General features: G+C 41.6%; 2 protein-coding genes across 4 annotated transcripts in view; one reads left to right on the forward strand and one right to left on the reverse strand.

Moving 5' to 3' along the window:
- The window catches only part of Fancm (FA complementation group M), a 90,588-nt gene extending 75,992 nt beyond the window's left edge, over positions 1-14,596 (forward strand). For all 3 annotated transcript variants that reach the window (XM_076208196.1, XM_076208195.1, XM_076208197.1), the window contains exons 23-26: positions 6,501-6,710; positions 6,851-6,948; positions 7,098-7,192; positions 13,848-14,596. In XM_076208196.1, coding sequence (XP_076064311.1) covers positions 6,501-6,710; positions 6,851-6,948; positions 7,098-7,192; positions 13,848-13,953 — 509 coding nt within the window. In that variant the 3' untranslated portion in view covers positions 13,954-14,596. The remainder of the gene's footprint in view (positions 1-6,500; positions 6,711-6,850; positions 6,949-7,097; positions 7,193-13,847) is intronic.
- Positions 14,597-17,006: 2,410 nt separating this feature from the next.
- The window catches only part of LOC143038670 (uncharacterized), a 22,879-nt gene continuing 15,157 nt past the window's right edge, over positions 17,007-24,728 (reverse strand). Inside the window, exon 2 of the mRNA XM_076208198.1 lies at positions 17,007-19,037. Coding sequence (XP_076064313.1) covers positions 17,775-19,037 — 1,263 coding nt within the window. The 3' untranslated portion in view covers positions 17,007-17,774. The remainder of the gene's footprint in view (positions 19,038-24,728) is intronic.

The raw sequence follows: 24,728 nt of genomic DNA on the forward strand, positions 1-24,728 counted from the left end.
TGCTCTAGTAACCTGTTCTACCTAATTTGAAGTGGTTTGAATATACATATTTTGGTTGTGGAGGAGCCAAGAAAAGAGGGAAAGAGGGAGGGGTGTAGAATGGGAGTGGGTGGGGATGAAATGGGTGGGAGTGGAATTCTGGCTTTTGACTTTGGCTACCTCCATTGTAAGGGGGAAAAACTCCATGGTATATTAATGTATGTATATGTATATGGTTGGAGTGAAGGGGTCACTGGATTCAAGAGGAATGTCTGTCAAGCAAGGAAGAGAGTGCAGAAGGAAGGAGTGAATAGTGGTTGTAAATGGATGAGGAAATTATGTGACTAGAGATTTGTTTTTGTCTGCTCTGTTGTCTTCAAGTAAATGATGAGCATGGAGGGAGAGTCAGCATGAGATGAAGTGGTATATTTAAACTACCTGTGTTTTTTCTGTATTGCTATTGACCAAAGCAGTGTGGTAGGGAACAGAGGTGACCCATCACCCACAAGGAGCTAAAATGGGAGGGACAATGAATAGGTTGTTGGATGGGTAAGGTGGATGTATGCTTTGACTTGGTCAACATTTATGAGGGGGAAAATGCCTCTTGGTATATGTGTATGGTTGGAGTGAAGGGGTCACTGGATTCAAGAGGAATGTCTGTCAAGCAAGGAAGAGAGTGCAGAAGGAAGGAGTGAATAGAGTGGTTGTAAATGGATGAGGAAATTATGTGACTAGATATTTGTTTTTGTCTACTCTGTTGTCTTCAAGTAAATGATGAGCATGGAGGGAGAGTCATCATGAGATGAAGTGGTATATTTAAACTACCTGTGTTTTTTCTGTATTGCTATTGACCAAAGCAGCGTGGTAGGGAACAGAGGTGACCCATTCCCCACAAGGAGCTAAAATGGGAGGGAGAATGAATAGGTTGTTGGATGGGTAAAGTGGATGTATGCTTTGACTTGGTCAACTTTTATGAGGGGGAAAATGCCTCTTGGTATATGTGTTAAATGTAAGTGTATATATGTATAAACATACATATACCAAGGGCTTTTTCTCCCCTTACAAGGGAGGTAGCCAAAGTCAAAGGCATAAATCCACTCCCACCCATTTCATCCCCATAGACTCCACTTCTATCCACCACCCCTCCCACCCTCTTTTCTTGGGACCTCGTGGATGACGGGTCATCTCTGCATCTTGCTCACTGCCCTAGGTCAGAAGCATTGCAGCAAGACACAGCACATCCTTGCTGTGGATGTGCTATGCCTTGCTGCATTACTTCTGACCCAGGGTAGTGGGCTAGATACAGGGATGACCCATCATCACCTCTTATATATATATATATATATATATATGGGGGGGGGTATTGGCTGCATGTTGTTATGGCAAAGTAGCATGCAGTTGATAGTTTAGGGTCTACATGGGGTGCCCCTATGGACCAGAGCACCAGAGGAGTATAATAGGAAGAGTTAAGGATGTACATGTGCTAAGGGGAGAGAGTGATATCAGATAATTTTCTGGTGGAAGAAGTTGAGAGTGGAGGATAGATGGAGAAAGAGGAAAAGGACAAAAGGTAGGGAGGTGCTTAGAGTGAACTCTTTAAATGAAAAGGAGAAGGAGTACAAGAAAAAGCTTGGAGCTTGGAGTGGAGGAGGAATGGGGATGGTTCAAGGAGGGAGTCACAAAGTGTGCAAAGATGGTGTGTGGAACAAGAAGGACGGGAGGAAATAGAAGGAAGGGTTGTGAATGGTGGGATGAGGAAACAAAGAAGGTTGTAGAAGAGAAGAAGTGAGCTTTCACAGATTAGTTACAAAATAGGACGAAGGAGTCATATGAGAGGTACAAAGAAAAGAGAAGAGAAGTAAAGCACAAGTTAAAGGAGGCAAAGAGGAGACCAGATGTGAAATGGGGTAAGAGTATGACAGAGAATTTTGAAAATAATAAAAAAGATGTTTTGGAAAGAAATTAAGAAAGGGAGAGGAGGCGAATCAAGAAGAGAAGAAAAGGTAAAAGGTGCACATGGAGAGAAGATAATGGAAGAGGAAGGTGGGCAGAGTATTTGAGGGAGTTGCTAAATGTGAAGGAGGATGGGAAGGGGAAGATAGTTGCAGTGGAAAGTGCTAAGAGAATGACAGTGATGAGTGAGGAAAATGGAGGAGAGATAAGGAAGGATGAAGTGAAGGCAGTTGTTAATAAGATGATGAGAGCAGGTAAGGCACCTGGTCTGGATGGATGCCATGCAGAATGTCTAAAAAAAGGAGGTACAGTGATGATGGACTGACTGGTGAGGTTATTTAATGTTTGCTGGAGAGAGAGTAGAGTGCCAGAGGACTGGAGGAGTGCCTGTATCCACTTTACAAGGGAAAAGGGGACAAGTGTGAATGTAGTAGTTTCAGTGGGATTAGCTTGTTAAGTGTACTTGGGAAGGTTTATGGGAGGATCTTGATTGAGAGGATTAGGAGAGGAACAGAGGGAGTAATTGGCGAGGAATAGTGTGGATTTAGGATAGGTAGAGGTTGCATAGATCAGATTTTTGTGGTAAGACAGACATGTGAGAAAGCTATAGGAAAGGGTAAGGATGTTTTTTGGGCTTTTATGGATCTGGAAATGGCTTATGACAGGGTAGACAGGAAGGGACTGTGGGAGGTTTTGCAGACATATGGGATAGGAGGAAAGCTTCTAAGAACTGTCAAGAGTTTTTACAAGAGTAGTAGAGGAAGAGTAGGCGAATCAAGTAGAGAAGAAAAGGTAAAAGATGCAGATGGAGAGATGATAATGGAAGAGAAGGCAGAAAGGGGAAGATGGGCAGAGTATTTTAGGGAGTTGCTAAATGTGAAGGAGGATAGGGAGGGAAAGATAGTTGCAGTGGGAAATACTAAGAAAATGAGAGTGATGAGTGAGGAAAATGGAGGAGAAATAAGGAAGGATGAAGTGAAGGCAGTTGTTAAGATGATGAAAGCAGGTAAGGCACCTGGTCTGGATGGATGCCATGCAGAATGTCTAAAAAAAAGGAGGTACAGTGATGGTGGACTGGCTGGTGAGGTTATTTAATGTTTGCTGGAGAGAGTGTAGAGTGCCGGAGGACTGGAGGAGTGCCTGTATAGTTCCACTTTACAAGGGAAAAGGGGACAAGTGTGAATGTAGTAGTTTCAGAGGGATTAGCTTGTTAAGTGTAGTTGGGAAGGCTTATGGGAGGATCTTGATTGAGAGGATTAGGAGATGAACAGAGGGAATTGGTGAGCAACAGTGTGGATTTAGGACAGGTAGAGGTTGTGTAGATCAGATCTTTGTGGTAAGACAAATATGTGAGAAAGCTATAGGAAAGGGGATGTTTTTTGGGCTTTTATGGATCTGGAAAAGGCTTACGATAGGGTAGACAGAAAGGCACTGTGGGAGTTTATGCAGATATATGGGATAGGAGGAAAGCTTCTAGGAGCTGTCAAGAGTTTTTATGAGAGTAGTAGAGCTTGTGTCAGGATTAGAAATGGAGAGAGTGAATGGTTCGAGGTAAAGGTGGGACTTCGTCAAGGATGCGTTATGTCGCCCTGGCTGTTCAACTTATACATGGATGGGGTAGTGCGAGAGGTAAATGCAAGGGTAGTGGGTCAGGGATTGGAGATGGTTAAAGAAAATGGAGAAAAGTGGGAGATGAGCCAGCTGTTGTTTGCGGACGACACTGCACTTGTGGCAGGATCGGAGGAGGGATTAAGGAAGTTGGTGACAGAGTTTGGGAGAGTATGTGACAGAAGAAAGCTAAAGATAAATGTGGGTAAAAGTAAGGTGATGAGATGTACAAGGGGTGAAAGTGGCAGTAGACTGGAAGTGAGCATTAAGGGAGAGCGACTGGAGGAAGTGGATAGTTTTAGATACTTGGGTGCAAATGTGGCAGGAAAAGGTGGAGTGAATGTGGAGGTAAAATGTAGATTGAGAGAAGCGAGTAAATGCCTCGGTGGATTAAAGAGTGTAATGAGGAATAGACATTTGGGAATGGATGCTAAGAGGAGACTGTATGAATGAATGATTGTGCCAACAGCACTGTATGGGGCAGAAACATGGAACATAAGAGAGGAAGAGAGAAGGCGTTTGAATGTATTTGAGATGAGGTGTCTGAGAAGTATGATGGGGCTTACTAGGCTAGAGTGAGAAATGAGGAGGTGAGGAGGAGAACGGGTGGAAAGGGAGTTGGGAGATAGGGTTGATGAAAGATTATTAGGATGGTTTGGACACATGGAAAGAATGAGTGAAGAAAGACTAGTAAAAGAGGTATGGAAGGCAGATGTGGAGGGAGTGAACATGAGTGGATGTCCTAGGAAGAGGTGGATGGATGGGGTGAAGGGTGCTTTGGGGAAGAGGGGAATGTCTGTTGAGGAAGGACGGGAGAGGACAGAAGATGGGTGAATGGAGAATGGTTGTATATGGATGATGATGTGATGCATGAGGTAGTATGTGTGAGCAAAATTTGACACAGCCCGAAGGGATTTTCCCCGTCTTCTCCTTTTATGCATGGGGGGGATGGAGATGGGGGGTCGCCGATTTAATGAAGTGGCCTTGCTGTGGATGTGCTGTGTCTTGTGACACTGCTTCTGACCCAGGGCAGTGGACAAGATGCAGGGATGACCCGTCATCCAGGAGGTGCTAAGATGAGAGAGAGGGTGGAGGGGTGTGGAGTGTATTCAGGGATGGAATGGGTGGGAATGATTTTATGCCTTTTCCTTTTTGGCTACCTCCCTTGTAAGGGGGAAAAAGCCTAGGTATATGTATGTATGTAGTAGAGCATGTGTCAGGATTAGAAATGGAGAGAGTGAATGGTTCGAGGTAAAGGTGGTACTTCATCAGGGATGTGTTATGTTGCCCTGGCTGTTCAACTTATACATGGATGGGGTGGTGCGAGAGGTAAATGCAAGGGTGGTGGTTCAGGGATTGGAGATGTTTAAAGAAAATGGAGAAAAGTGGGAGGTGAGCCAGCTGTTGTTTGCCGACGACACTGTACTTGTAGCAGGATCAGAGGAGGGATTGAGGAAGTTGATGACAGAGTTTGGGAGAGTGTGTGAAAGAAGAAAATTGAAGGTAAATGTGAGTAAAAGTAAGGTGATGAGATGTACAAGGGCATGAAGGGAGAGCGTGAAGGGAGAGCGACTGGAGGAAGTGGATAGTTTCAGGTACTTTGGTGCAAATGTGGCAAGAAAGGGTGGAGTGGAGGTGGAGGTAGAATGTAGATTGAGAGAAGTGAGTAAATGCCTTGGTGGATTATAAAGCATAAAGAGGAATAAATATTTGGGAATGGAGGCTAAGAGGAGATTGTATGAAGGAGTGATTGTGCCAATAGCACTGTATGGGGCAGAAACATGGAACAAAAGAGAGGAAGAGAGAAGGAGTTTGTGTTTGAGGTAAGGTGTCTGAGAAGTATGATGGGGGTTACTAGGCTAGATAGAGTGAGAAATGAGGAGGTGAGGAGGAGAACAGGGGTGGTAAGGGAGTTGGGAGATAGGGTGGTTGAAAGAGTGTTTGGATGGTTTGGACACATGGAAGGAATGAGTGAAGAAAGACAAGTAAAAGAGGTATGGAAGGCAGATGTGGAGGGAGTGAACATGATGGGGTGACCTAGGATGAGATGGATGGATGGATGGGATGAAAGGGGCTTTGGGGAAGAGGGGAATGTCTGTTGAGGAAGGACGGGAGAGGACAGAAGACGGGTGAATGGAGAATGGTTGTATATGGATGATGTTGTGATGCATGAGATGGAATGGGGGGGGGGTGAGGTAGTATGTGTGAGAACAATTTGATGCAGCCCGAAGGGATTTCTCCTCGTCTTCTCCTTTTCTGCATGAAGGGATGGAGAGTGGGGGGGGGGTCACCGATTTAATGAAGTGGCCTTGCTTGCGACACTGCCTCTGACCCAGGGCAGTGGACAAGATGCAGGGATGACTTGTCATCCAGGAGGTGCCAATATAAGAGGGAGGGTAGAGGTGAGTGGAGTGTATTAGGGATGGAATGGATGGAAATGGTTTTTATGCCTTTTCCTTTTTGGCTACCTCCCTTGTAAGAGGGAAAAATCCTTTGGTGTATGTATGTGTATATATATACTGTATATTTCTAAACAGAAATGTAGTAGCACATTTGTAAATTACACACAGGAACCCACAGTCGGAGAAAGAATAAACTTCGAATAAAGAAAAATCCTATATTTCGGCTATCAACTGTAGCCCTCTGAAGAGGGCTACAGTTGATAGCCGAAATATAGGATTTTTCTTTATTCGAAGTTTATTCTTTCTCCGACTGTGGGTTCCTGTGTGTAATATACTCTATATCTATACATACATATATATACCAAGGCTTTTTCCCCCTTACAAGGGAGGTAGCCAAAAAGGAAAGGCATAAAATCATTCCCACCCATTCCATCCCTGAATACACTCCACACTCCTCCCTCTTATCACCTCCTATATCTATACATATATATATATACACATGCATACACACACATATATATGTATATTTCTCTCTTACTTTTTATTATATTCCCACAGCTTTCAGCAGTAGTTCCAATAAGACAATGCTAATTTCCAAAGTTCAAAAAATGCTGGAATTGTTTGAGCGTCCTGTATTAATTGTTGAAAAGGAGCCAACAAGGCCAAATGAAACTCCTAAAACAATGACTCGCACCAAATATTTAGATTCGATTCTTTGTGCTTTTTGTCAAGTTGGACAGATGAAAGTACTTCATTCAACTGGCCATAGTAAGTGTTACATAGATATTTACTTTATTAATATTTACTCTGAATAACAGCTTTAGTCTTGCAAGATTAGATTCCACTGTTTATATTGCATGTGGTATAAAGTATTTAGGTTTGGTTCTAACTGAATGATGATTTTACAGGTGAAACAGCATCACTTGTTTGGGAATTAGCGAAGGTGGAAAGAACTAAAGGATACCATTTGAGCATTTCAGCAACTGTTGTATCCAAACTTTCACAGGTAATAGGTGTGCATTATCAAAATAACTTTGAAACTTGCAGCTGTGGTATTTGGACTCTTACAGATAATGGTGGAGTCAGTTAATATACATATAGTCGTCTCCCTATGTATCTCCTCAGATTATGTTTAATTCAGTTTCTTTGTTACAGATCATCAACTTCTACAAATGTCTTCCACAAATAAGTTATGCATCTGCTGTCTTTCTGACATATACTTTCCCAAATGTAGCTGATTTTATGAGTTGGTAAGTAGTGTGAATTTGTTCTTTAATTTTTATTTGATATGTATATACATATTTTCTCCTTTTTTCTTTTTCTTTCCCTTTATTGCAGTACACAGGAAAGGAACAATACTCATAGGGTCCTGTCTCATATTCTCAATTTTTATTTATTTATTTATTTATTTTTGTACCTAGCCTCAAATTCATGTACAGTTCCAACTTAATTTATGTCAGTGTGCATGCGTGTCTAATTGTATACAGGACAGGAGCAACATTTTTTTGGAACTGTGTGTATATATATATATACATATAGATACATACATATACCAAAGGCTTTTCCCCCCCTTACAAGGGAGGTAGCCAAAAAACAAAGGCATAGAAACCACTTTCATGTACACCCAAAACTCATTCTACTCTTCTCTTGGTTACCACTATATAGTCCATTAAAGCCCTATCTACCACCCTTCCATCCACCACCCTCCCCCATGTGTACTTATGCTTGACTTTCTAAACACAGTGTTGGCTATCATCAACTCTCTGGACACATAACCATCAACTCCCCACTATGATTTTTTCCTGGCACTCCACTCTTCCCAACCACTCCATTGATTCATCTACCTTAGCATTGAGATCTCCTAATATCTACATTGACATCTCTGCCAAAACTCTCTATGCACTCATTTAACCTATCCAAAATGCCTCCCTTTCCTCTACACCCTTCTCACTACCAGGCCCATATGCAACTTACAGAGACCCACATCTCCCCAATTTCACCTTTATCCACATTAACCTCTTCAATACAAAGAATATATATACATACATATACCAAAGGTTTTTCCCCCTTACAAGGGAGGTAGCCAAAAAGAAAAAGGCATAAAAACCATTCCCTCCCAAATACACTCCACTCCCCTCCAACCTCCCTCTTATCTTGGCACCTCCTGGATGACAGGTCATCCCTGCATCTTGTCCACTGCCCTGGGTCAGAGGCAGTGTCACAAGACACAGCACATCCACAGCAAAGCTGCTTCATTAAATCGGCGACCACAAGACCCCCCTCATGCAGAAAAGGAGAAGACAGGGAGAAATCGCTTTGGGCTGCGTCAAATTTTTCTCACACATACCACCTCAACCCCCATCCTCCCACCCATTCCACCTCATGCATCACAATATCATCCATATACAACCATTCTCCATTCACCCCTGTCTTCTGTCCTTCCTCAACAGACATTCCTCTCTTTCCCAAAGCCCCTTTCACCCCATCCATCCATCTCATCCTAGGTCACCCCCTCATGGTCACTCCCTCCACATCTGCCCTCCATGCCTCTTTTACTAGTCTTTCTTCACTCATTCTTTCCATGTGTCCAAACCATCCCAATACTCTTTCATCCACCCTATCTCCCAACTCCATTACCACCCCTGATCTCCTCCTCACCTCATTTCTCACTCTATCCAGCCTAGTAACCCCTATCATACTTTTCAGGCACCTCATCTCAAACACATTCAAACTCCTTCTCTCTTCCTCTCTTATGTTCCTCGTTTCTGCCCCATACAGTGCTATTGGCACAATCCTTCATGGTATTTGAAAAAAAGTAAAAACAGAATATTGAGAGAAGAGGTCAAAAAAGTAAACTGAAGAAGACTTTGGAGTGATGATCAGCAAAGACATGACACCGGACAAACATATTAATGAAATAGTCAGAGAAGCCCACAATTTATTGAGGTCAATAAAAGTGGCATTTGTCTGTTTGAATGAGGAAGTGATAAAAAAAAAAATTAACTACACTAATAAAACCAAAACTCGAGTATGCAGCTTCCCACAGTAATAGATACCTGGAACAAATTAGACACAGAAACAATGTATGCAAACACTTCAAGATTTTAAGAAAAAACTTGATGCTGAAAGATACAAAGATGGGTCACCACTAGCATAGCTCTTCTCGTATAATACAATTAGGTAAATACAATCTCCTCTTAGCCCCCATTCCCAAATGTCTATTTCTCATTACACTTTAATCCACCAAGGCATTCACTCGCTTCTCTCAATCTACATTCTACCTACACTCCACCCTCTCCTGCCACATTCGCACCCAAGTATCTAAAACTATCCACTTCTCCAGTCGCTCTCCCATAATGCTCACTTCCAGTCTGCTACCACTTTCACCCCTTCTACATCTCATCACCTTACTTTTACCCACAATTACTTCCAACTTTCTTCCTTCACACACTCCCAAACTGTCACCAACTTTCTCAATCTCTCCTCTGATCCTGCTACAAGCGCAGTCGTTGGAAAACAACAGGTGGCTCACCTCCCACTTTTCTCCATTTTCTTTAAACATCTCCAATCCCTGACCCACCACCCTTGCATTTACCTCTCACACCACCCCATCTATGTATAAGTTGAACAGCTAGGGCAACATAACACATCCCTGACGAAGTACCACCTTTACCTCAAACCATTCACTCTCTCCATTTCTAATCCTGACACATGCTCTACTACATACATACATATACCAAGGCTTTTTCCCCCTTACAAGGGAGGTAGCCAAAAAGGGAATGGCATAAAATCATTTCCACCCATTCCATCCCTGAATACACTCCACACCCCTCCACCCTCCCTCTTATCTGAGCACCTCCTGGATGACGGGTCATCCCTGCACCTTGTTCACTGCCCTGGGTCAGAAGCAGTGTCGCAAGACACAGCACATCCACAGCAAGGTCGCTTCATTAAATCGGCGACACCCCCTCTCCATCCCCCCCATTGCATAAAAGGAGAGGACGGGGAGAATTCCCTTCAGGCTGCGTCAAATTTTGCTCACACATACTACCTCACCCCCCATCCCCCCGCCCATTCCACCTCATGCAATCACAACATCATCCATATACAACCATTCTCCATTCACCCATCTTCTGTCCTCTCCCATCCTTCCTCAACAGACATTCCCCTCTTCCCCAAAGGCCCCTTCACCCCATCCATTCACCTCAACCTAGGACGTCCCCTCATGTTCACTCCCTCCACATCTGCCTTCCATACCTCTTTTACTAGTCTTTCTTCACTCATTCTTTCATCAACCCTATCTCCCAGCTCCTTTTCCACCTCTGTTCTCCTCCTCACCTCATTTCTCACTCTATCTAGCCTAGTAACCCCCATCATACTTCTCAGACACCTCATCACAAACACATTCAAACTCCTTCTCTCTTCTTCTCTTATGTTCCATGTTTCTGCCCCATACAGTGCTGTAGGCACAATCACTCCTTCATACAGTCTCCTCTTAGCATCCATTCCCAAATGTCTATTCCTCATTACACTCTTTAATCCACCAAGGGATTTACTCGCTTCTCTCAATCTACATTCTACCTCCACCTTTTACTGCCACATTTGCACCCAAGTATCTAAAACTATCCACTTCCTCCAGTCGCTCTCCCTTAATGCTCACTTCCAGTCTACTGCCACTTTCACCCCTTGTACATCTCATCACCTTACTTTTACCCACATTTATCTTTAGCTTTCTTCTATCACATACTCTCCCAAACTCTGTCACCAACTTCCTCAATCCCTCCTCCAATCCCGCCACAAGCGCAGTGTCGTCCGCAAACAACAGCTGGCTCACCTCCCACTTTTCTCCATTTTCTTTAACCATCTCCAAACCCTTGCATTTACCTCTCGCACCACCCCATCCATGTATAAGTTGAACAGCCAAGGCGACATAACGCGTCCTTGACGAAGTCCCACCTTTACCTCGAACCACTCACTCTCTCCATTTCCAATCCTGACACAAGCTCTACTACTCTCATAAAAACTCTTGACAGCTCCAAGAAGCTTTCCTCCTATCCTGTTTATCTGCATAACCTCCCACAGTGCCTTTCTGTCTACCCTATCATCAGCCTTTTCCAGATCCATAAAAGCCCAAAAAAACATCCTTCCTCTTTCCTATTGCTTTCTCACATATTTGTCTTACCACAAAGATCTGATCTACACAACCTTTACCTGCCCTAAATCCACACTGTTCCTCACCAATTACTCCTTCTGTTCCGCTCCTAATCCTCTCAATCAAGATCCTCCCATAAGCCTTCCCAACTACACTTAACAAGCTAATCCCTCTGAAACTACTACATTCACACTTGTCCCCTTTTCCCTTGTAAAGAGGAACTATAAAGGCACTCCTCCAGTCCTCTGGCACTCTACCCTCTCTCCAGCAAACATTAAATAACCTCACCAGCCAGTCCACCATCACTGTACCTCCCTTTTTCAGACATTTTGCATGGCATCCATCCAGACCAGTTGCCTTACCTGCTTTCATCATCTTAACAACTGCCTTCACCTCATCCTTCCTTATTTCTCCTCCATTCTCCTCACTCTCATTTTCTTATCATTTCCCACTGCAGCTATCTTTCCCTCCCTATCCTCCTTCTACTACTCTCGTAAAAACTCTTGACAGCTCCTAGAAGCTTTCCTCCTATCCTGTATGACTGCAAAACCTCCCACAGTGCCTTCCTGTCTACCTGTCACAAGCCTTTTCCAGATCCATAAAAGCCCAAAAACATCCTTACCTTTTCCTATAGCTTTCTCACATATCTGTCTTACCACAAAAATCTGATCTACACAACATCTACCTGTCCTAAATCCACACTGTTCCTCTCCTAATCCTCCCATAAACCTTCCCAACTAAACTTAACAAACTAATCCCTCTGAAACTACTACACTCACACTTTTCCCTTGTAAAATGGAACTATACAGGCACTCCTCTTTTTCCTTGTAAAATGGAACTATACAGGCACTCTACCTTCTCTCCAGCAAACATTAAATAACCTCACCAGCCAATCCACCATCACTGTACCTCCTTTTTTTTTTTAGACATTCTACATGGCATCCATCCAGACCAGGTGCCTTACCTGCTGTCATCATCTTAACAACTGCCTTCACTTCATCCTTGTTTCTCCTCCACTTTCCTCACTCATCATGGTCATTTTCTTAGCACTTCCCACTGCAACTATCTTTCCCTCCCTATCCTCCATCACAATTAGCAACTCCCTAAAATACTCTGCCCATTTTCCCCTTATTGCCTGCTCTTCCTTTATCATCTCTCCATGTGCACCTTTTACCTTTTCTTCTCTACTTTATCTGCCTGCTCTTCCTCTCTGATTTTCTTTCCAAAACATCTTTATATTAATTTAAATTTTTTGTCATATTCTTACCCCATTTCACATCTGCTCTCCTCTTTGCCTCCTTTACCTTGTGCTTTACTTCTCATTTCTTTGTACCTCTCATATGATTCCTTCGTCCTATTTTGTAACTAATCTGTGAAAGTTTGCTTCTTCTCTTCTACAGCCTACTTTGTTTCCTCATCCAACCATTCACTACCCTTCCTTCTATTTCCTCCCATCCTTCTTGTTCCACACACCATCTTTGCACACTTTGTGACTCCCTCCTTGAACCATCCCCATTTCTTCTCCACTCCTAGCTCTACTCTGTCCTTCACTCCCTCCCGTTGCTCTCTCAGCTTCTTCTTGTACTCCTTTTCATTCAGAGTTCACTCTAAGCACCTCCCTACCTTTTGTCATTTTCCTCCACTCCACTACATGTTTACCTATCTCTTCACTTACTAGTATAGCCACCCCTTCCCTGTCTTGCCCTCTCCTCACTCCTGAGAACCCCCTAAACTCACACTTGCCCTTCCCTCTCATATTAGTTTTACTTAAAGCCACACATCCATCTTCTCACAAACATACTATCTCTTCCCTTTTATTCTCATCTGTACCACATCATGCACATTAAATGACCCAAACCTTAGGGTGCTGGTTGGAAAACTCCTAGACCCTCTTATGCCTTTACTTTCTTTAGGAATGTCCCCTGTGGGGCTACAGGGAGAAGGATGCCTGGTCCCAATCCCTGTCCCATTTTTCTCACCTCTTACAATCCAAGTGGGAATACTTGGTGGCAGCATTCTTTTCCCCCCACCACAGGGTAGGCAAAACAAGGAAATGAAATTCAGAGAAATGGTACAGGACAGCAACAAGGGGATTGACAGCATAATGGAGGGACAGTAGCAGTATTATAAAAGTTTCATAATTTCTTTGTGAGCAGAGTCCTCCTCTATCACAGACAAAATGATGTGTGGCTCTGGTCCATAGGGGTGCCCCATACAGACCCTAAAGTATCAACTGCATGCTACTTTGCCATAACAACAAAAATTTCAGCAATATAGTGTTCCTACTACAACCTATGTTTTTCTACCTTCTTTTCCACAGTACACATACATATACTCAAAAGCTAAGGGGGGTGGCATAGTTAAAACTTAAACTCATCCTGAAAACCTATTTGTTGTCCCTCCCATCTTTGTTCCTCGTGGAGAAAGTCATCCATGATCCATGTCCCCCCATCACATTGCTCAGGTCAGAGACAATGCAGCAAGATACAGCACTTCCATAGCATAGATCAATAGCCAAGGCTGGTTTTCTCCAGCTTCATTACATGGTGATAGCACCCCTCCCCCCAATCCATTAAAACAATATACAAAGCAGAGAAATAAGAGCCAGGTATTCGAACTTAATTTCCACAAATTGTTTTACCCATATTGTTGAAGCATAAATTGACCTGTGGAAACTCTTGTTATATAATTACTTTCCTGACAATTCATAGTGTAGACTAAAAACAATTTTTAAATTTATTCTTGGCTGTTAGTTCAGTGATACAGCTGCAGCAGAAAACAGGCTGGTCCCGGCAGCGTGTGGTGGCTGTTCATCAATTCCTACACCGAATATTTCGAGAGGACATGTTACCTAGTTGATTGTAGTAAAATTTACATGTAGCACCAGTTATAATACTCTCCAAGAGACCATGGGTATCCCTGTTATATTCTCCAAACTGTATGAGGTTCTAATGAAATTGTGAGAAACTCGGGTTGCCCTACTATTGTTATTATAATTAAGGAGTTGTTTGGTATCTAATTGTATATAATGTATATATATATATATCTATCTAAATACCTAAGGCTTCGCCACCCTTATAAAGGAGGTGGCCCTTTACAATATTTTAAAAATATACTTGTTTATATCCATATAATTAAGTCAAATTTAAGGATGTTTGGTTGAAAGAATGTGTGCCTGAGGTAGTGCATTATAAATTATATTAAAATTCATGGACAGGGGAAACTAGGTATATTCACTTGTATGGATGTGTATATATATATATTTTTTTTTTTCTCCCCATTTTTGTAACTATCCTAGTACATTCAGCATCAAATTTCACAATGGGGGATATTTTGTAAATATTATTGTCAGAAACCCACCAAAACTAAGTATGTGGACTCTGCTTAAAATGCACTGAAGCATCTGTGGATATATTCCAATTTTGTGATATTATGTTTTAGTGTATGTAAATATTTTGCACATTTTTACATGAAATGAAATATAAATTAATACAACAAGTTGTGTACATATTTTATTTAACCTGAAACACTTTTATCACATCTGGTGACTATAAATGTTAGAATATATACTTAAGTTTTAAGGTATAGTATTTACAAAGAAAAGGAAAAGAAAAAAATATACATAACCCACATACAGGAACAAAACTTTGGTAATGGGAATATGGTCAGTCTAGATAGACTACACAACGATCAGAACAAATTCGAAAGTATTAATGTTATGTTATACATTTTCATTTACAAGTGTTAAGTACCATCCTATATGCAAAAATCACTGATGTAATTTTTCACTTGTCCAAACTGGCAGAGTGAGTTAGGGCATCATTACTTGTGACGGAGGTAGAGATGATGGCGATTTGAATCCTGCATGGGGAGAGTTGAACTAAGGGCATGGTTCATTAAATTCCATGCTACAAAGTCCACTGTATGGGGCACTGTTCTAGCCTCCTGATAGGGAGGAATTTGTGATGAGCAATATAATCATTATCACAAACTTTATCAAGAACCAATGAAGATTTCATCCTTACATGGTGCTTTACTTGTTGGGTGTTGCCTTTTTGCTTTCAGCTTTTCATTTACTTTAATATCTGCTGAATTAAAAAATAATAAATCCTTTATTACCAGTACTATTGTGTAGTATTTTTAACATTTTAGAATGGTTTTCAGAATATTAGGATGGTTTGGACACATGGAAAGAATGAGTGAAGAAAGACTAGTAAAAGAGGTATGGAAGGCAGATGTGGAGGGAGTGAACATGAGGGGACATCCTAGGATGAGGTGGATGGATGGGGTGAAGGGGGCTTTGGGGAAGAGGGGAATGTCTGTTGAGGAAGGAAGGGAGAGGACGGAAGACAGAGGTGAGTGGAGAATGGTTGTATATGGATGATGTTGTGACTGCATGAGGAGGAATGGGCGGGGGGGTGGGGGGTGGGGTAGTATGTGTGAGTAAATTTTTGACGCAGCCCGAAGGGATTTCTCCCCGTCCTCGCCTTATATGCAAAGGGGGACGGAGAGGGGGGTCGCCGATTAAATGAAGCGGCCTTGCTGTGGATGTACTGTGTCTTGCGACACTGCTTCTGACCCAGGGCGGTGGGCAGGGTGCAGGGATGACCCGTCATCCAGGAGGTGCTCAGATGAGAGGAAGGGTGGGAGGGGTGTGGAGGGTATTTAGGGATGAAATGGGTGGGAGTGTTTTTATGCCTTTCCCTTTTTGGCTACCTCCCTTGGAAGGGGGAAAAAGCCTTGGTATATGTATGTATGTATGTAGAATGGTTTTCAAGGTTCTGCAAACTAATACAAAGCAAAGGTTGGCATAACTGATAAAATCAGGTACCTTGTAAACATACACACACCAAAGGCTTTTTCTCCCTTACAAGGGAGATTGCCAAAGTCAAAGGCATAAATCTATTCCCATTTCATCCCCACATATTCCACTCCCATCTACCATCCCTCCCCCTTTTCTTGGCTCCTCCTGGATGACAAGTTATCCCTGCATCCCCCTGCCCTGGATCAGAAGCAATACAGCAAGGCTGCTTCATTTAATTGCCAACTACCCCCCCCCCCTCTGCAGCCCCTCATATAGAAATAATGAAGATGGGAAGAAATCCTTTTGGGCTGCGTTAAAATATCATCCACACATACTCCCTCATCCCCACCCACTCCTATGCATCATAGCATCATTCATACACAACCATTCTCCACTCACCCCTATCCTCTTATTTCTCCCTTCCTCAACAGACATTCCCCTCTTATCTTGTACATCCATGTCATCCTTGATTGCCCTATTCACTCCCTCCACCTCTGCCTTCCATACCTCTTTTATTTATCTTTCGTCACTCATTCTTTCCATATGTCCAAACCATCCCAATACTATTTCATCAACCATATCTCCCAACTCCCTTCCACCCCCACCCCCCTCATCACCTCGTTTCTCACTATCCAGCCTAACCTCTACCATACTTCTCAGGCATTTCATCTTAAATACATTTAAACTCTTCCTCTCATGATCCTTGTTTCTGCCCCATACAGTGCTGTCGGCACAATCATCCCTTCATATAATCTCCTCCTTAATTTGTGAGGTATTTGAACACCCTCTAGTCTGTATAAACCAGAAAAACAAAAATTTACAAGACAGGAAATTGAACCTGTCGTTTGAAATACTTGGTTGAAGAAGGAAGAATACAACAATTTCAATCTATATACCAAAATACTCTTTCCTCCTCACAAGATCAGTAGTCAACCAAAGCATGCACCCACCCTCCACCCATCCCACACTTGTCTACACCCATTTACTTCTCTTCAAAAAGATAATAGTAATCTTTTACTATATCTTAATATGTTAACCGTGAAGTGATGGAAAACTCTTCTATAGTCAGGATGTTAAACACGTCTTGATTAACTTGTTAACGACAATGTGGGCTGATGATTTTATTTGGTGGAGGGAAAGCCCTCTGCAGTAAAGGTTCACAAAAGTTTACCTCAGTTAAAAGTTGCATAATAGAGGAGCCAAAATTTTTTTACAAGACAACTGCCTCCATTTCTGTTTTGCTGAAGACTTCTTCACAATAATTCTGCAGCATTCATGTACCAGGCTGCATCCACTGACCAGATCCATACATCTTTGACCCAGAATTAACCAAAACATTGGCCAGCAAAAAAATTATGCAAGAGGACAATCAATCAATCCATTGCTCAGTCTCTTGCAGAAGACCTGCAGCTTTCAGTTAACTGGCAACAACCTCTGGGCAGGACCAACTCAGGGAAGATCTAATGTGTTTTTGTTTGGGGACTGTTAATGTGGGGCATTGTAGTATGAGGTGTTCTGTGTCCTCTTTGTGGTGATCAGGCAAGAGGACAACAATCAAAATGGTGAAAGAACAGTATTACCAAAAGCAAATACTGTGGTCTATTTTTCCAAGATCATTGAATTATCCTTTAGTGTCATTAGCATAACAATTATGAACTACTTTATTACAAAGACAACAACCTTAGTTTTAGTGTTTCTTAAGGAGTTTAAAAATTTAACACTAGATCCTTGGTACATATTACAGCCAAGGTAATTAGCACACCATTAATCTGTCACACTAATGAATATTTTGGAGTTTAACTGGTTTGTAAATTGACCCTATGTCCACATATCTACATCAAATATATCATCTACAGTATTTTCTTCTGATCTAGTCTCAGATTACGATAAATTCCTCTCCCTCAGGGCCATATTCATGAAGGGTCAAATTGGTGTTGGTCAAGTGAAGCTGAACTCTGAGTAGATCAAGATCTTCTGGATGAATACTCCAAGCTGCCAAGTTACCCAAGCTAGTCAAATTTGGACAGTGCTCAATTAAGGCCTCTACAGTCCGCATAGTTAGATTTTCTGCTAAGCCAAGCCAGAGTTCACGTAGGCTTTTGAGGGAGTGATCCATCATGCTGCAGATCATAGCTGCATCTGTAAGCTGTCCACATTCCCCAAGACTGAGGTGCTCTACACTGGTACAATGATTCATGATCAGTTTGATGCACTGAGTATCTACTGTGCTGTTGTAAAGCAGAAACTCCGCCACTTTTTTAAAGGCTGTATCATGTGATACTGTAGATCCTGAAAGAGATACTTTGTGCAGTTCAATGCGAATCAAGTTAGGACAAAGAGCTCCAATGTCTACAAGATCAAACTGTCCCCACACTGTTAATAAGAAAAGGCTGCGAAGTTGCTGACCCCATTTTTTGAGAAGAACCTCCACATCTGCCCAACGCACTTGATTAAGTTTAACTTCCTTCAGGCTCTTAAGTACATCAAGGTTCTGCACTGCAATACTTTTGGGTCTATCAAGATATATGGCTTGTAATTTTGGACAAGTCCTTATGATAGAAAGCAACCTACCACTTGTAGTAAACACATCATGTAAATACAAAAGACCATATTGTGCAGATGGATGATCTTTTTCTAGAACCTCTAATGCAGCACCAGTTCTTTCATAGGAACCAACACTTAAAAGGTTGGGCAAATTCTTGATTAGGAAACTGACCTCTTTTACTGATACCTTTTGCCCTCCTGGTCCACCAATGTCAACCAACTGTAGACTGTGAACAAGAGAATTTAATTCTCCTTGGGCAACTTGGGTCTGATTATAACACAAGCTTTTCACACCCACATCAGATATGTTTGGAGATCCAGAAATATCAAGCTTCTGAAGTTGCTTGCAGTATTTTCCTATCACACCCAGCACAGTATCATCACAATTGTATCTAACAGTGAGGCGACGCAAATTTGGAAGACGACGTAAAGCTTTATAGAGATAAAATGTGTCATTCTCACGAATCCAGACACCTCGAAGATCCAATTCTTCCAAGCCTGAGCCATTTGCACTAATGATGTCCAGGATGTAGGAATAAAAGGTTTCTGGAAAGGAACCTGTTGCTAGATGCTGAACACCTGGCACCAGAAGAATCTGTGAACAGAAAAAGTTGTTTAACAAGGGATACCTGGCTTTCAGGAAGAAACTCCTAAGTTGCACTGTACTATATTTACTATGAAAGTTATATTCACACCGTTGAATTAACAAAAACATTAAGAATTTCTCCATTTACAACATTTGTAATGCAAAAGTAAACTAGGTCCCTAAATATTAGCAAATCGAGTAACTCTTAATTTTATAGAGAAAAATTTGCATAAGGTATTTGATAATGAACTGCAAGCAGACTTTGTGCATTGATGTACGTGACTGAGAGTATCTCTGACTTGGTCATCATATTGTACTGTGTGGGGCAAGAGGGGGAGCAGTGGAACTGTCAGATACAGATGATGCAGCACAGAGCAAAGGCATATTTCCTGTAGCTAAGTTGAAGTATATCTCTCCCACTTGGAATGTTGAGGTAGTATATTTAGAAGCATTTCAGGTGAGAGAAAAGTTGAAACAGTACTTCAATTCAGCAACAGGAAGTCTGCCTTTGTTCTCTGGTGTGTCACCTGCATCTCAGTTTGCTTTTAGTCCAGTGGTCAGAAACCTGCAGCTCTTTCAAGCCACCTATGTGGTTCCAGAAGGTTCTTACAAAATAATGATTCCAGCAAAATGAAATGTCATGTACTGTACACTTGTAAAACACCCCAGGCAAAATTATATATATATATATATATATATATATATATATATATATATATATATATATATATATATATATATATATATATATATCTGTTGAACTCTGAAAAGATCTGTAGCCAACAATTGTCATGATTTGTAGAAAGGTCTTTCCTAATCTGAAAATGTTTTTGTATTGTGGCTCCAACAGCATAATAATATTATTATTATTATTAAAAAAAAGAAAGCTGAAGATAAATGTGGGTAAAAGTAAGGTGATGAGATGTACAAGGGGTGAAAGTGGCAGTAGACTGGAAGTGAGCATTAAGGGAGAGCGACTGGAGGAAGTGGATAGTTTTAGATACTTGGGTGCAAATGTGGCAGGAAAAGGTGGAGGTAGAATGTAGATTGAGAGAAGCGAGTAAATGCCTTGGTGGATTAAAAAGTGTAATGAGGAATAGACATTTGGGAATAGATGCTAAGAGGAGACTATATGAAGGAGTGATTGTGCCAACAGCACTGTATGGGGCAGAAACATGGAACATAAGAGAGGAAGAAAGAAGGAGTTTGAATGTGTTTGAGATGAGGTGTCTGAGAAGTATGATGGGGGTTACTAGGCTAGATAGAGTGAGAAATAAGGAGGTGAGGAGGAGAACAGGGGTGGAAGGGGAGTTGGGAGATAGGGTTGATGAAAGAGTATTAGGATGGTTTGGACACATGGAAAGAATGAGTGAAGAAATACTAGTAAAAGAGGTATGGAAGGCAGATGTGGAGGGAGTGAACGTGAGGGGACGTCCTAGGATGAGGTGGATGGATGGGGAGAAGGGGGCTTTGGGGAAGAGGGGAATGTCTGTTGAGGAAGGACAGGAGAGGATAGAAGACATGGGTGAATGGAGAGTGGTTGTATATGGATGATGTTGTGATGCATGAGGTAGTATGTGTGAGCAAAATTTGACGCAGCCCGAAGGGATTTCTCCCCGTCTTCTCCTTATATGCATGGGGGGTTGCCGATTTAATGAAGCAGCCTTGCTGTGGATGTGCTGTCTTGCGACACTGCTTCTGACCCAGGGCAGTGGACAGGGTGCAGGGATGACCCGTCATCTAGGAGGTGGTAAGATAAGAGGGAGGGTGGAGGGGTGTGGAGTGTATTCAGGGATGGAATGGGTGGGAATGATTTTATGCCTTTTCCTTTTTGGCTATCTCCCTTGTAAGGGGGAAAAAGCCTTGGTATATGTAATGTATGAGTGGCAGGGTGGTGAGATAAACACCGAGAACCGTTGAAGTTTTATTAACTGACGTTTCGCTCTTAACAGCTTCTTCAGAGTGTACAAACATGATCGGGAGATCAACAGTTATATATCTTACATCATTCCGCGTTCCTTCCTTAACCCACCCCCTCCCTCCCTCTCGTACCCTTCAGCTCCTGTAAGACCATCCAGCCGGACATTTTGGACAGCTTAATAAAACCATCACGATGGTTACAGCAGGGCTGGGATGCTATAAAAGCTGCCTCTACTATTTTTCTTTTTTTCTTGTCTAACCCTTGTTTTAATATTTCCACTCCGTCCCAGTTAGGTAAATGTCCGTATTCCTCCGCATGAACCAGGGCGTTTGATGTTCGGTGGACCCTCAGGTCGCTCTTGTGCTCATATGTCCACTTGTGTATGCCTCTTCCTGTCTCCCCAAAGTAGTTTAGGTCACAGCCACAACATGGGATTCTGTAAACCATGGTATTGTTATTATGTTCATTTCTACTTTTATCTCTCACTACTTCACCTATCTTCGTACTGGATGTACTGGCGATAGTAGAGGCAGCTTTTATAGCATCCCAGCCCTGCTGTAACCATCGTGATGGTTTTATTAAGCTGTCCAAAATGTCCGGCTGGATGGTCTTACAGGAGCTGAAGGGTACGAGAGGGAGGGAGGGGGTGGGTTAAGGAAGGAACGCGGAATGATGTAAGATATATAACTGTTGATTTCCCGATCATGTTTGTACACTCTGAAGAAGCTCTGTTAAGAGCGAAACGTCAGTTAATAAAACTTCAACGGTTCTCGGTGTTTATCTCACCACCCTGCCACTCATTTTGTCATCCATTCCTCAACATATGTAATGTATAAAAAAAAAATTAATAATAATAAAAATAAAATAATAATAATAGGTTCCGTTCTGCTGCAATGCACCAAGTGTCTTTAGACAGACATTTGACCCTTTTGTTTCTTAATTTTCACATCGGCATCATTTTGGGATGAAATTTATCAAGGAAGACGTAAAAGACATATCACATGGTTCCAAGGTTCCAGTGCATCGGTAAAGCATGCCAACTGGGGACCTTTCTCTGCTGAAGGTCAGACACTGAATAATAAACAGGAAAAAGGAAAGAGAAAATATATATATATGACACTGAATAATAAACAGGAAAAAGGAGAGAAAAAAAAAATATATATATGACACTGAATAATAAACAGGAAAAAGGAGAGAGAATATATATATATATATAGATATTATTCCTTGGAATAAGCCCTATGTCCCCATGTCCATAGTACCAAATTGGATTCTTTGCGACACCCAGAAATCCTAGAAAATTAATACTCATAATAAGATAAAATACATGAATTAAAAATAATAACATTAACAACAATTTAATCCAATCATCATACGTTCAGTAATCCACTTGGATGCAAAATTCTTAATAAGAGGCCAAGTGTGTTGTCCTACCCTTTTATCTCCTGTCTTTCCATTAAAAATGTTTCTCTTTTTATAGGCCTCAGTATCTTTTATCGCCTAACAACAATAATAAATTATTAAAGACCAATATCAGGCCAATTTCAACTTGGACCGTGGTGGCGGTAGTAGGGTGGGGAGTTATTAACCATTCAATAATTAACTTTGATTTTTATTGAGCCAAAACTTAAAATTTCGACCTGTGCTATATGCACATCTTAGGTAAGTTTATTCCACTGACGCGACGTTGTTACTCTATGGATCAAACCTATCTCCCGCCATTCACCGTTTCCTGTGTAGATATCAAAATCTGGCATTATTTTCGATCAGTAACCAGCTTCATCAATTTTATCTAAGGTCTATGTAGAAATAATAATAATAACAAAAATATATACGTAAATAAATATAAATATGTCGAAAACAAATAAAAGTATATGTTTCTGTAAAAAAAAAACTGGTACGCTGATTCACATTATACGGTTCATCTTCGATCGGTTACGTTTTGTTTGATATTTGTCAAAATGTATTCATACCCTACGTCCAAGATTCAGTCAGTCGGCTGCAGGATATATATATATATATATATATATATATATATATATATATATATATATATATATATATATATATATATATATATATATATATATATATATATTATATATATATTACCTATATATATATTACCTATATATATATACATATATATATATATACATATATATATATATATATATACCTATATATATATGCATATATATACCTATATATATACATATATATACCTATATATATATGCATATATATACCTATATATACATATACATACCTATATATACATATCTATATATATATATATATATATATATATATATATATATACAATACACATGGATGAATGGTTTAGACAGATGTGTGTGGGTGAAGGAAGAATAAGCGAAGATGGGCTGGAACTCCTTTATTGCTTATGCGTTTCGACCGATTAGGTCTTCTTCAGTGAGCTGTCTACAAACTGCTTGAATCTTACAATTAAACACTCGAAGACGGGGACACGGACAGGTCATCCCGCTGGCTGTCTGGGGATTCCCTTTCCCGTACCATGTATATGTTTTCCAATCGTATTTATTATCAATTTACTTGCTGCCTTCGATAAACAAATGAAACCTTCCCTGTCATTGTTATTTTCATAAGAATTAATATAGGCAGCTTCAACAGTCTTCCTCATGTCTCTTTTTAATCCCGTGTGAAGGACCTCGACCCCATCCCAGTGGGGCAAATTTCTAGATTGGTCAGCGTGCTGAACGAGTGTGTTAGACGGCCTGTGTGATCTCAAGTCTCGTTTGTGCTCGGCTATGCGTTTCTCAACGTCTCGACCTGACCTGCTGTAATATGAGGTGCACCTATCGCAAGGAATGCGATAAATGGTACTGAGGACGTTATGGGGGCAGTCCCTTCAACCTCCAAGCGCTTGGCATAAGGCTTAGTGTTGCCCATGATGGGACAATTTAGGCCCTTCTGGAGAACCCGGACCAGTGAGGAACGCGAGGGACTACGCCAGCTTCTTCAAGAGATCTCTGGACTTCGGTTCACGACAGAGGAAGCCGAAAATGGTAACCTGCCTTTCCTGGACATCCTACTCACGCAGGAAGGTGACCGTATGAAGACCGAGGTATATATCAAGCCTGCCAATCCCGGACTATGCCTGAGTGGTGAAAGTGAATGCCCGCAGCGGTACAAGGACTCCACCATTGCTTCTACAGAAGAGCCCTTACCCATTGCTCTTCCTGGATGTCTACGCAGAAGGAGTTCGACCGAGCAACACAAATGTTGGTCAACAATGGACATTCTAATCAGGATTGCCAACGTGTCCTGCGTACTGTTCTAAACAAATGGTACGTGGGACAAGCCGTGGTTGAAGAAGGAACCACTCACAGCCTCTTCTATAGAGCTTTCATGTCTTCCGCTTACCGCGAAGAAGAGAAGAGTGTGAGAAATATAATTGATAGGAATGTTCAAGTTACTAACCCTGTGGACCGTGTAAAGCTGGTAGTGTACTACAGGAACAGCCGCACAAAGGACCTCATCATGAAGAACGAAAGTTCACCACGCCCTGGAGATATGGAAAGTACCTGCCTTGTGTACAAATTTTCTTGCCCAAATAGGGACTGTACGCCCTACGATGCTTACATAGGGTTGACTACTATCAGACTCTCCAGGCACCTGAGCTATCATCTGACTCAAGGAGGTACCAAACGTCACTTCCTGGAGAAACATGGCCAGCATCTCACAGGTGATGTCCTTCGGCAGAACACTGTCATCATTCAGAGATAGTCCGACAA

This window comes from Oratosquilla oratoria, chromosome 24, assembly GCF_046742065.1.
Source record: "Oratosquilla oratoria isolate Oo_2021 chromosome 24, ASM4674206v1, whole genome shotgun sequence".
Taxonomy (NCBI): Eukaryota; Metazoa; Arthropoda; class Malacostraca; order Stomatopoda; family Squillidae; genus Oratosquilla; species Oratosquilla oratoria.